Genomic DNA, 13,985 nt, shown 5'->3' with positions numbered 1-13,985 from the left:
GTTAAGACTCTGTGCTTCCACTGCAGGGGGCATGGGTTCGATCCCTGTTCGGAGAACTGAGATCCTGCCTCCCACATGCCTCGTGGTGCGGTCACAAAAAAAAAAAAAAAAAGACAGCAGTGCATCAGCTAAGTGATGATATCAGCTCGTCGTTATTTGGGGGTTTTGTGCGTTCTTCATTTATTGAATACGTTTATATAATAGCGCCCCTTGCCTGGGTGTTACAGGCACCCAGGCACATAACAAGATGCATGGCTCATGTTGCCTCATTTAATCCTCTTTGAGGTACAGTACCGCAGGGTCTCAGATTACAACATGGAGGCTCAGAGAAGTCAAGCTTGTTGCCCAGGGTCACATGGTTAGTAGAGCCGGGATTTGAGCTGAGATCTTTCACGCTACCTTTCTTGGTGCACACACCAGCAGAGATTCATTGCTCATGCCAAAACATGAGTGAGGTTGGTGTGAGCATAGATGCGAATGAGTTAAATTTATTTACTCATTTCAAATCGGCACTGGTATATTTTGAGTGTAAAATGTCAACTGGAATTTTTAATGTATAAAATCTTTCAGCTGTCTTTACACCAGTCTTTGCACAGATCAGCCCTCCTCCCTTGAGGATTTATTGTGGTTTTGATCTGTGTTGCCTCAAACCATTGAAATCTTTTCAAAGAAGCAGAGCTGTTTTCTTTTTCTTTTTTCTTTCTCTTTGCTTTTTCCCTCCCGCAGTACACTAGTACCAGGAGTGGACATAGTTTGCTATTCAGCTTGATCAAAGCACTCTACACCAATGTAACTTCCTGATCTTACTGGTAACAGAACTAAATGTTTCCATGTTCTGCCAAGATGGGTTGCCAGTTATCGATGGAGGGCTTGCATCTGGTAATAATTATTTACTAATTCTGTTTACCTTTTGATCTGGTTTTCAGTGTACAGCTGCAGCTATCAAGGCTATAAGAGAAAGTGGAATGAATCTGAACCCAGAAGTGGAAGGGACGCTAATTCGGGTACCCATTCCCAAGTACGTCTGGCTGAAATTCACATATTTTGACGTAATGGGGCAGTTGTCTTTGGAAGGAAACCAACACTCCATGATCCTGTTAGACTGATAGTGTACTTTACCTGTACTTCTCATCCTGGCAGACTCCAGCATCTTTTGAGATCCGGTTTACTTATTCAGATGCAGCAGTGAATCTGACAAAGTTCTTGTCCTCATGTATTTTACATTCTGATTGGGAAGATAGGACACATAAATAGAGAAAGTCATTCCAAATAATGAAATGCTGTGAGGAAAGAGAAGGCAGTGTGATCCAGTAGAGAGTGCCTTGATGAGAGTGATGGTGGCAAGGACAGCTTTAGCTGGGGAGGACTCTAAGGGAAGTCACATTTTGACTGACAGTTGAATGATGAGGAAGAGCCAGCCTAGGGGAAGAGCTTCCCAGGCAGAGTGAACAGATAGCCCAAAGGCCCGGAGTCCGAAAGATCTCGACACTTGTAATCTCTAACCCAAGTTCCTTGAAGAGTCATTTTCCCATTAATCCTCACTTGTTGAAGAATTTTAGCCATAAGAACAGAATATTGTTAATTACATAAATATATAGAACTTAGAGTTTCAAATGCATAAAATGTATGTTTATTTTTAAATTAAAAAAGAAATGATAAGACCTTGGTATATTTGATGAAGAGAAAGCCATTGTGTCTGAAACTCAGTGAGGGAGGGAGAGAGTGGGGCTGGGGGTGATGGGCTGGTGAGAGGACGGTGCTCTAGGCATTACAGGCCGTGGTGAGGAGTGGGGGCTGTGCCCTCATTGTAGTGGGCAGCCATTGGAAGCTCTTAAGTAGAGGAGTGATATGATCTGATGTTGACTTTTTGGAGGTCTCTCTGGCTGCCAATTAACAAGTGGAATGTAGGGAGACAGGGCAGACGCAGGGAGCATAGTCGGGAGGCCACTGCAGTAGTCCAGGTGAGATATAAATCTTCTCAGATTCCATAGCAGGCAGAATCAGTTTCTCCTTCTGTAATCTCATTTCTTAGTTGTTTCTAAACCCCTCTTCCTACACAGTGCCTCACATCTAGCAAGTCCCAAATAAGTGTTGAATTCATTCATTCAGTCACTCAACAAATATTTATTAAGCACTAACTACATGCCAGGCCCTTTTCTAGTTGTTGAGATAGGGCAGTAAACAAACAATAAGAAGTCCCCATCCTCCCAGGGCTTACTTTATCGTTGAGTAGGCACAGTAAAAAGAGAAACAAATAAATACGTAATGTAATGTCAGGTGATGATAAGGACTATGAAGAAAAATAAGCAGGCTAAGGCGATAGAGAGAGTTGGGGGTTTTATTGTAGGCAGGAAGGTTCAGGAAGGAAGTGATGTTGGAGCAGAGACCTAAGTGAAATGAATGAATGAAGCTTCCAAATAACTAGAAGAGAAGTGGAGTGTGACACTTGCTGAGTCATTGTGTGCCACACATCGTCCTGTATTCCTTTATATAGATTGCCTCATTTGTCACGCAATCTCTGTAAAGTAGGTTTTCCCCCAGGTGTGGAAATTTAGGCTCAGAGAGGTAAAGTAATATCTCTGAGGTCACACAGCTTATGCTGAAGCTGAGACCTAAACCCAGGTTTAGTTGATTCTAACACCTCATGATGTACCCATGCTAGCAACAAGAATTAATACCAACACTGAGAGTCCAGGAACTTTCCCACTGAACTTGTTTCTTGCTTTATGGCCAGAAAATGGCCTCCTTATTCCATTGTGTACTCGGTACTCTGTAAGTCAGAATTAACACTCTGCTTTGAAATCATGTTAATTGGGAGCAATATAACCTAGGGTTTAAGAAGCAAATAAACCTGAGTTCAAGTCCAGTACCTGTTTGCTTGGTTAGTTCATTGATTCGCTTAGCAAATTTTCTACAAATGTGTTATGTTCCAGCCTCTGTGCTGGGTGCTGGGGATGTATGTGGACCTGATGTTTGCCTTTGTGGAACTCAAGGCTGTGCCGGGCCCCTTGTTTATATTACCGGCAGCTTACTTGTGGAATTTACTCTTACCCATAGTTTATAGATGAAAAAATTGAAATTCAGAGAAATTAAGAGACTTGCTGAAGATTACATGGCCAGTTAGTAGCAGTCAGGACTTGAATCCTGAGTTTTTCTGTTACCATAGTCCGGGCTCTTTCTCCTGCACTCTCTATCTAGATGGGTAATTCTGGAAAGTGCCATGTGTACTCATGGACATCAGAAGCAAGACTTTCAAGTGGAATGGATAGTAGTCAGCAGCTTTACTTTTTCGTTCTTGCTCTCCTGTCTGTGAAATCTTGGAAAAGCCACTTAACCTCCCTGAGCCTCGGGTTCCTGATGCACAGGCTGGAGGGGTTGTTCTCAGTGGTCTGCCAGGTCCCTTCTGGAGCTCCAGAGTGCTGTGATGCTGTGAATTTATGCCACTAAATGCTCGTTGCTGACTTGGATTCTTCTTAGAGTGGCCCATTGTAGATCATATGTTTCTTTCAAAGAGCTCGTTGATGTAATGTGCGCCTCTGCAGCCCCACACGAGTTAATGATTGCCCTTGTGCCTTGTATATAAGTTTGAAAGATCAGTGAGTTTAACTTGAATTTCCAAAGACACGGGGATCTGTTACATTATATTTTGCATTATTTTATGTTGGTTAATGGGTGTAATCCAAGAGAAAGTTGACGGACCAAAACCGTCTGCTCCTGCAAACCTCATTTTTTATATGCTTTCTTCCCTTTGACAAGGTGGTAAGGTCATGAGGCCCCTCACTGAATTATACGTTTGGTAGTTTTCCAGATAAAAAATGAATGATCTGTTCTTTATTATGGAGGCTGTGTCATGTGAGAGGATAAAGGCTGTTTTAGATGTAAAGAGGACCAAGGTTTTTATTTGGTTTTGGCAGTGACTTCCATATGATTCTGGGCACGTCACCCTAACAGCTTACTGCCTTCTAGCTCCGTATTTGTAAAATAAATGAAATAATACATAATGATAGCTAGAGCTTTGGTGAGATTAGCAGAGAAAATAGATTAAGTAGCGTGATCTCCTTAGAGGAAAGAAGCTATATAAATGTAAGATACTAATATTATTTCAGTAGACATAAATTTTTCCATATATACATAATTTTACTTTAGGAGAAAAGGAAGGAGTGAGGAAGGGGACTGATATGTTGAGTACCTACTATGTGCCAGGAACTGTTAGGTGCTTGACATATACAGGAAAAGTGGAAAAGTCTAACGGTTAAATTTGTGCCTTGGTATCACAAAAGCATGAAATTGAGTTCTGACTCTTCTGCTCTTTAGCTGTGTGACAATGGCAACTGTCTATGTCTCTGAATCTCAGAGAGCTCCTCTGTAAAATATTTATGGGACTGACCTTACATAGTTATTGGGAGATTTCAGTGAGATAATGTGCACAAAGCTTTTGATGTTTAGCAAGCACCCAGTTAATGCTAGCAAATGTTCCTTCATTCCTTTTCATAAATAGATAGGCACATCCCTCCCTTCAAAGGATGGGGAAACTGAGATTCCAAGAGGTGAGGCATTGGCTCCAGGTCACACAGCTGGTAATTGGCAAAGCTGCAAGGAGGAAAATAACACACTAAAGCTTATGTTAGGAGTTTGGGAGGTGGGAGGGAATCAGAAGCATAAATTCCCATGATCAGTTTCTGATGATAAAATTTCAAGTTTAGTTCTATAAAAATTTACCTTTCCTGGTTGATTGTGATTCTTCCTCTGCCTAATGATAGTCTGCAAGTTTGCTTTTTTGCCTTCACTCTGGATGTTGCCCAGAGCTAAGTTTTATTTTCAGTTGCAACAGATCTCAGCTGGTACCTCACCCTCATCACACTCCTCTGATTCTTATATTCTTATTTAAATGAGTCTACTGAGTACGTGACTCTTCCTATAATCTGCCTCTGATCATTTTGGGAAGTAGGCGGAGGATAAATCCTAAAGCAATAACAGGTCAAACTTGGAGCCTGGGTGGTGCATATCACCAAGCCTTCTTTTCAAAGCCTCTGCGAATCCAGCTGTGTGTGGCTGTGTGCAAGTTTTTTCCTGGCTGTCCTCAGTAAAATGACATTGGACCTCATAGGCTCTGGGTTACATTCGTCCGCAGTGACACTGTGTATAGCTTTTGTTTTCTTCTCTGGCCAGTGTTCTTCCATTTAGAGCAGTCCGTCAACTGGACGGATTCTTTGAACATTCCTGTTAATCAAGATTCACTGAAATAGTTTTTTCTATTTTTCTTTCTTATTTATGTAATCAAGTTCTGGGTCCTATTTATAAACCACCTGCACTACAGGTGTAATGCCTGGAGGTATTGTGCTGAATGCTTGAGGGTTTCTCCCTGAATTCTCACACCACCGCTCTGAGGTTGGGAGACTGCTCTTATGCCCACTTGCCCGATGGAAGACCTGAAGCTCCCAGGAGTCAGTGCCCGCTGTCATAGGGCTACCAAGGGGCAGAAGCACGATGGAACTCAAGTCTTACTTACTGCCTTTTGCCCTGTTCTTTTCTCCGGATAGCAGCTTTTTCAGGTATATCAGTCTTCCACTTCTTAATCAGGGACCCTGAAACGTTTTGAGCAGTTTATTTTGATCAGAGGCCCCACCCCATTCACATCTTCATTATGCCCCCAAACAAACAAACAAATACTCCCTTACTTACTGTTTTACCAAATATTGATGAGAAAACCACACAAAGTAGAATGAGGGTGCTTTGGTTTGAGAGCACTGAGTTCGTGTCTGGCTTTAAAGAAAGCTGTAAGGAATCATGAATTCACCGAAGAAATCAAAGTGCTTAAGATTGACTCATTCCCCCGCGAAGTTGCATCCTTCCTGTATTGTCCTCCTCTTTCATTATTCTTGTCAGTGTCTGCGTTGGTTTTACTTTAAGTAGGATTAAATAAAAAAGTACCGGGCTTCCCTGGTGGCGCAGTGGTTGAGAATCTGCCTGCCAATGCAGGGGACACAGGTTCGAGCCCTGGTCTGGGAGGATCCCACATGCTGCGGAGCAACTGGGCCCATGAGCCACAATTACTGAGCCTGCGCGTCTGGAGCTGTGCTCTGCAAAAAGAGATGCCGCAACAGTGAGAGGCCCGCGCACCGCGATGAAGAGTGGCCCCCGTTTGCCACAACTAGAGAAAGCCCTCGCACAGAAACGAAGACCCAACACAGCCATAAATAAATAAAAATAAATAAATTTAAGAATCCCTTCTACTTGCTCATTGAATAAAATTGTAAAAAATAAAAAAGTACCTCCATCCTATTCTCCATAGGGCACTACTTTTAGCACGTTGATTTTCCAGATTTTTTTCTGTGCAACTTCAGACACGTGTAAATCTCCTTCTCCATCTTTCTTATAATGGTATGGGATTATATTACACGTACTCTTATGCAGTTTCTTTTCTTTTCTTTCTTTAAAATTTTATTTATTTATTTATTTTTGGCTGTGTTGGGTCTTCGTTGCTGCACACAGGCTTTCTTCTAGTTGCAGCGAACGGGGGCTACTCTTCGTTGCTGTGTGCGGGCTTCTCATTGCAGTGACTTCTCTTGTTGCAGAGCACAGGCTCTAAGCGCCTGGGCTTCAGTAGTTGCGGCATGTGGGCTCAGTAGTTGTGGCTCGCGGGCTCTAGAGCGCAGGCTCAGTAGTTGTGGTGCATGGGCTTAGTTGCTCCGCGGCATGTGGGGTCTTCCCAGACCAGGGCTCGAACCGTGTCCCCTGCATTGGCAGGCGGATTCTTAACCACTGTGCCACCAGGGAAGTCCCTGCAGTTTCTTTTTTTAACTTAACGTGTCATTGCTCTCTCTGAGGAGAGTTCTTCCTTACTCTTTTTAAGGGATACGTAGTGCTTGCATGTTACGTATGACATTAAATCGTTCTCAATTGTTGAGTATCTTGGTCGTTTAAAATTTTTTCTCGTTTACTAACAGTGTCGTAATGATCTCCTAAGGATCTTCCTGCTCTTCTGCTGGGAATGGGAAGTGGTAGAGGCGGGACCGTAATTGGGGAAGAAGTGAATGGAATGTGGGGGGACTTGGTGTAGCTTTTGTTCCTTGATTGTCTCAGTGCTTGTTTGCACCAGTGTGCTGCATATTGCTGAGCTTCTTGGAGACATGGACACTTCAGGGCCAAACAACCATCTGCAACACACCCGAGTGGCCCCTCCAGTGGTCCTCAGACCCAAACCTGACGTCACTCTCTTAGGAAACCCCATGAATATTTGAAGGGCCTTCCTGGCTCACTGCATGGCAATAATAATATTAAGCAAAGTGACTACTTACTGAGTGCACACTGTATTCTAGGCCTTATGCTGTATTACTTAAGTCATTCTATTATCCCCTGTTTTTTATACATGAGCTAAGTAAGCCTGAGAGATGTTAAATAACTTGTTCAAGTTCATTTAGCTAATAAGGATAGAATTGTGCAGGATTTAAATATGGGTCTGCTTGACATCAAAGTCTATTCTTAACGTCTATGGACCTCTGAGAGCACTTTTTCTTTTTGTAATAAGGGGCAGTAATTGGTATTTTAAAATTTAATTATATACCAACCCAAACCATGTGGAGCATAATTGCCAAAGCTCAAATCAGGATGCATAATCTGAAATGAATTTATGTGCCACTTTTTGGTGTGAGAAGCACTCTGGAATATAAAGTATTTGTTTTTTTGTTTTTGTTTTTGTTTTTTTAAACTTTGGGTTTATTTATTTATTTATGGCTGTGTTGGGTCTTTGTTTCTGTGCCAGGGCTTTCTCTAGTTGCGGCAAGTGGGGGCCACTCTTCATTGCAGTGCGCGGGCCTCTCACCATCGCGGCCTCTCTTGTTGCGGAGCACAGGCTCCAGACGCGCAGGCTCAGTAATTGTGGCTCACGGGCCTAGTTGCTCCGCGGCATGTGGGATCTTCCCAGACCAGGGCTCGAACCCATGTCCCCTGCATTGGCAGGCAGATTCTCAACCACTGCGCCACCAGGGAAGCCCCCCCCCTTTTTTTTTTTTAGGTAACTTTATTGAAATGTAACTTACATATAAAACATGAACCCATTTCAAGTGTACATGATGATGAATTTTGACAAATGTAGGTCAAATATATATCTTGACTGTAACCACCATCTCAGTCAAGATATAGACCAGTTCGGTCATCTTGAAAGTTCCCCATGACCCTTTGCAAGTCCTCTGGCCCCAGGTGACCACTTAACTGCGTTTATGAGAATATAAAGTTTTTATGCTGAAATGTGAAACTTCTAGAGTATTTGTAAATTTATTCAGCAGATATTTATTAGCACCTACTATGTGTCAGGCATAGTTCCAGACATGGAGGACACAGCAGTGAATAAGCTAGACAAAACCTCTGCCTTTGTGGAACTTCTACTGGGGAAATGGACAGTAACACCCACATGCAGTGTGTGTGTCAGCTGGCCATATTTTTCTCTCTGTGGAGAAAAAAAATAAAGGATGTCATAGATGGGGGTAGTGAGCCGGTGCAGTTTTAAGTAGTGTGTTCACGGAAGGCTTCGGGGGAAGGTGATAATTGAGCAGAGAGCTGAGGACATGAGAGAGCAGACTAGGCTTATATTCAGCACTAAGGCAGAGGAAGCAGCAAGTGTAGAAGCCCTGAGGTGAGGGTCCACCTAGGGTGTTCAGGGAATAGTGAGAGCACTCATGTGTCTGTAGCAAAACAAGGGAGGGGAGAGAAATAGGAGATGAGGTCAGAGTGAAATGGAGAGGCCAGTATCATGTAAAGTCTTTCTATTAGTTAGTGTTCTCCAGAGAAAAAGAACCAACAGGATATATATATATCCATACACACACATGTATATACATACATATATGTAGATAGATTGATGTATGTATGTATATGTGTGTGTGTGTGTATAAAGAGATTTATTATAAAGAATTGGCTCATGTGAATATGGAGGCTGACAAGTCCCAAGATCTGCGGTCTTGGGAGACAAACTGGTGACTCAGGAGAGCTGATGGTGTGGGTCTGATCTGAGCCTGAAGTGCCTGAGAACCAGGAGAACTGATGGTGTAGTTCCAGGCTAAAGGCCAGGAGGCTTGAGACCCAGGAAGTGCCGATGTTTCAGTTTGAGTCGAAGGCAGGAAAAAACCATTGTTCCAGCTTGAAGGCAGTCAGGCAGGAGGAATTCCTTCTTATTCAGGGGAATTCCCTATTATTTTTGTCTTAATGCAGGCCTTCAACTGACTGAATGAGGCCCACCTATATTAGGGAGGGCAGTCTGCTTTACTCAGTCTATTGATTTAAATGTTCAACTCATCCAAAAACACCCTCATAGAAACACCCAGAATAATGTTTGACCAAATATCTGGGCACACTTGTGACATATAAAATTAACCATCATAGTCCTAATAGACCCTTATAAGGATTTTGGCTTCTACTTGGAGTGAAATGGGAAGTCTCTGGAGGATTTTGAGCTAGGGAGGGACATGCTCTGATTTAGGTTTTGAAAGGGTCATTCTGCCTGCTATTTTGAGAATTATACTGTAGGAAGGTGAGGGTGAAAGCAGGTACCGGTTAGGAGCTATTGTAGTAATCTAGGTATGGTGCCTGGACTAGTGTGGTAATGGTGTTGGTTAGAAGTGGTCAGATTCTGGGTACATTTTAAAGGAAAAGCTGCCAGGATTTGCTGACAGATTGGTTGTAAATTTAGGAAGAAGGAACTCAAAGATGACTTCAAGGTTTTTGGCCTGAGCAACTGGAAGGATGGAGTTGCCATTTACTGAGATAGGGCAGATGTGGGAGGACAGGCTGGGTGTGAGGGAAGAGCAGGTTTTGTCCATATTTATTTTGAGATTCTACTAGACATCCAAGTGGAGAGGTCAAGTAGGCTGTTAGGTATGTAAGTTTAGAGTTCTGGTGACAGGTGTGGGCTCAAGAGAGAAATCTGGGAAGCATGAACATGTAGAAGAAGCCATGAAATTAGATGAGATTATTTTAGAGAATAAATACAGATAATGAAGAGAAGGGTTTGGGAACTGAGCCTTGGACAGTCCACATCAAGGTTTATGGGTCAGGGTGATAAGGAGGAACCAGCAAGAGAGACTGAGAATAAGTGACCAGAGAACTAGGAGAGTGTGGGGTCCTGGAAACAAAGGAATTGTTTTAGAGGGGAAGGACTCATCAGCTACACCAGATATCGCTGACGGGTCAAGGAAGAGAAGGTCTAAGAATTGGTCATTGGATTTAGCAACATGATTTATTTATCAGTTAATCTCTGGGTATAAAGGAAAGCACAAGGGCTTTGGGGTAAGACAGACCTAGGTTCAAATCCCTGTTCTCTCATTCTCTGGGTATATCAGCTTGGGTCCTCTGAAAACAGATGCCAGGACAGAATTAGATGTGCAAGAGATTTATGGGCAGAAAGGCCTGTGAAAGAGACAGGGTGCGGGTCTGCCACTGGTGAAGAAAGGAGAAGAGGAGGACTGGGTAGAAGACGCCTCACACTGCAGTGCATTTCTGAGAAGGTCAGCCGGGCTGATGGGGCGTTCCTGAGCAAAGATTGCCCATCAAAAGAGTCTCTGTGCCACGGGTGGCCATTGGCTGACAGAGGCCTGGGGAATGTGCTCACTGTAGTGACCTTGGGCAAGTCATTAAATTTTGGAAACTTCAGCCTCCTTATCTGTAAAATGGGCGTTATTTCTATGATTTTTTTGAAGAATGATGGGATGTTATATGTGATACTCCTAGAGTGAGGCCTGGTGTGTCATAAACTTTAATTCCTTTTTCTTATAGTATTTGCTATTATCTAATTCTCCTGGTTAAGGAGTTCTTGGAAACATTCTTTTTCTGGTTATTTGGGAGTAAAACCAGCGATATTTTCTTTCTGTTTGTTTGCTGACTGCTCTTTCAGTCCTTAACACTCTCTTTCCCTCTCTTCCTCACTAACCCCCTCCCCCAGCCCCATGTTCATTTTTTTTTCCTATCTTTTCCTCCATTTTTAGGGGTGGGAGGAGTTGAGTCATTATGTTGTCATTATCTTGGAATTTAAGTTGCTCAGGAACACTGTAGTTTGTTTGTTAATGAGCACTTGGTTTGTTCTTTGAATATGAATTATGGTGACCAAGACCTCCTGGAAGGTATATCCCAAAGAAGAAAATCCGCTGACTAGTCCTGCCTGTGGTGTGAGATTTGCTTAGTATTTCTGGAAAGGCCAAGGGACCTTGGCTCTTCTTGACACCCTCAGCCCACTGAACTGCTCCCCAAGGCCTCAGAAGTGTTGGATAGTTGCCATCATTGGCTCCCACTTTTCCTTCAGGCGTTGTTAGTGACGATAGACCTTATGCCTAGGCCAGGCTCCTGCCCTCAGACTTTGTTCCAAGGTGACAGCATGGAGGAGAATTCTCCTTGGGATCGGACCAGGCAGTTTCACCAGATTACAGTTAAAAGCCCTGGGTTGTGGTTCTCCTAGGCTGGATTCTCTTTCTCAGGTGTTTTTTCGCAGCACATGCTGATGTACAGCCTCTCATGGACGGTGACCAGGTTTTTCTAGGGAGAGCAGCTGGTACGGCAGGGTAGCAGGGTCCCCAGGCTGCGTTAAACAGGGAGGGGTAGCTGCTGTGCAGCCAGGGAGAGCTGGAATTGATACCTGGAGGAGCCAGGGTTACAGTCAGAACAACTTGAATAAGAGAACCAATGAAATGAGTTGTGTGACCTTAGGCTAGTTACTTCAACTCTCTGAGTCTCGGTTTCCTCATCTGTAAAATGCGGTAGTAGCAATATTTACTTTTCTGAAAAGTTATTGGGAGAAACTCTTGTGGAGGATAAAGGGGAGAGGGAGCAGGAGTAGACAAGGAGAGCCTTTAGACCGTGATGCAGGTCTGATACCAGTGAAGAAAGGAAAGAAATTCACTAAATGAGAAATAATGTTATTTTTTAAATCTTCCTTATCAAGTTAACTGTTGTTGCTGAGCATTCCCGTGACTTTTTCTGCGTGGTGATTGTTAACTGTTATGGGGAAGCAGTTACTGCCATCCCACAGGTGAGGAGATCGAGACATGCTGCCTGCCATTAAGCTTTCCACCTAGGAGACAAGTACCGTTTAATGACGAGAACCAGATAGGCATATGGCATCTTTTAATAGCTTTATTGAGATATAATTCACCCATTTAAAGTGTATAATACAAAGGTTTTTAGTATATTCAGAGTTGTGCAACCATCACCACGTTCAATTTTAGGACATTTTTCATCACCCCACAAAGACACCCTGAACCTACTAGCAGTCACTCCGCACTTCACCCCAAATCACACTCCTAGGGATTGCTCTAGGCAGCTACTAGTCTGCTTTCTGTCTCTATAGATTTCCCTATTAACATTTTATATGAATGGAATCACACAGTATGTGGTCTTTTGTGACTGGCTTTTTTCACTTAGCATAATATTTTCAGTGTTCATCCATGTTGTAACATGTATCAGTACTTCATTCTTTTTTATTGCCACATAATATTGCATTGTGTGGATATGCCACATTTTATTTATCCTTTCATAAGCTGATGAATATTTGAGTTGTTTCCACTTTTTGGCTATTACGTATAATGCTGCTATGAACATGCTTTCAGTTTTCTTGGGTATATACATATGAGTGGAATTGCCGGGTCATGTGATAACTCTGACTTTCTGAGGATCTGCAAAACTTTTTCACAGGGACCACACATTTTACATTCCTACCAGTAATATTTAAGGATTCTAATTTCCCCATCTCCTTGCCAGTACTTATTGTTGTTACTGTTATTGTTATTATTATTACCATGCTCGTGAGTATGAAGTGGTATCTCATTGTAGTTTTGACTTGCATTTCCCTAATGTTAATGATGTTGAGTATCTTTTCATGTGCTTGTTTGCCATTTGTACATCTTTAGAAAAATGTCTATTCAAGTCCTTCACGCAGTTTTTAAATTGGGTTGTTTGTACTTTTGTTGTCGAGGTGTAGGAGATCTTTATATGTTCTGGATACTAGACTCTTATCAGATATATTATTTTCATCTCTTTAATTATAAAAATAATACACATTTATTGCAAAAATTCAAATCCTACAGAAAAATAAAAAGTTATTTTATTGTTCCCCAAATATTCTTCCCAGAAGTAACTGTTGGTAAGTTTAATATATATCCTTCCAGATTTTAAAAGATGCATACACACACACACACACACACAGACACACACGTACATATTTAGTTTACATAAACGGGATTAAGTATCTGCAGTGCCACAACTTGCTTTTTTGTCGTAACAGAATCTTCTGTACATCTTTTCATGGTGATCTCATTGTTTTTGTGCCTGCAGAGAAGTACCGTTTTGAGATGGGTATAATACAGATGAAGAAACTGGGGTTCAGAAAGTTAACTACTTTGTTCAAGGTCACAGATTAGTAAGCAGAGGAGTCATTATTCAAATCGAATCTGTTTCCAAAGCCCACGTTCCTGCCACACTATCACATTGCTCTGCGGGCTGCTGACCTGGAACCTCCCTCCTTCTAGCTCGGTGGGCTCTTTGTCTAGCTGCTGTATCGCTTTGTGGATCTCGTACCAGGGATAGTGTGTATAAGGTGCACATTCTAGGAAATATTGATAATACCGTTTTCTTCCATAACTCGCATACATATAAACCTTTAGTGATGGTGAAAGAAAAATCAGAGGAGACCGCCTAATGACCTCATTCGGGCTGGGGCAGCCACCAACTGCGTTTGAGCAACTGTAGCTGCTTTTCCAGCCCTTTTCATGCCCGCTGCCTGTTCGCCATCGCTGCTTTCCAGGGCCGTTCATTCATTCATTCTGCTGGAGGACTTCCAGTACAGTACGTTTTTTCTCTCGACTTCCAGGCCTGGCGAGCCTCCGTGCAGTTTTAGGATGGCTGCTTTCTCCTCACCCAGCCTGTGGCTTTTTACGAGAGCCTCCTACTATTCAGGTCCCAAGTGTGTGGAATGGGGGCCCCCTCCCTGCACAGATGTTCTGTTT

At 42.7% G+C, this 13,985-nt stretch overlaps 1 protein-coding gene across 3 annotated transcripts in view; it reads left to right on the top strand.

Annotated features, from left to right (window-relative positions):
* Positions 1-13,985, top strand: part of MRRF (mitochondrial ribosome recycling factor) — a 57,827-nt gene that overhangs the window by 22,475 nt on the left and 21,367 nt on the right. For all 3 annotated transcript variants that reach the window (XM_068552125.1, XM_068552123.1, XM_068552124.1), the window contains one exon: positions 927-1,018. In XM_068552125.1, coding sequence (XP_068408226.1) covers positions 927-1,018 — 92 coding nt within the window. The remainder of the gene's footprint in view (positions 1-926; positions 1,019-13,985) is intronic.

Source organism: Eschrichtius robustus, chromosome 10 (assembly GCF_028021215.1).
Source record: "Eschrichtius robustus isolate mEscRob2 chromosome 10, mEscRob2.pri, whole genome shotgun sequence".
Lineage (NCBI taxonomy): Eukaryota > Metazoa > Chordata > Mammalia > Artiodactyla > Eschrichtiidae > Eschrichtius > Eschrichtius robustus.
Note: the sequence above shows the minus strand (reverse complement) of the source record. Positions and strands in the feature narration are given on the sequence as shown.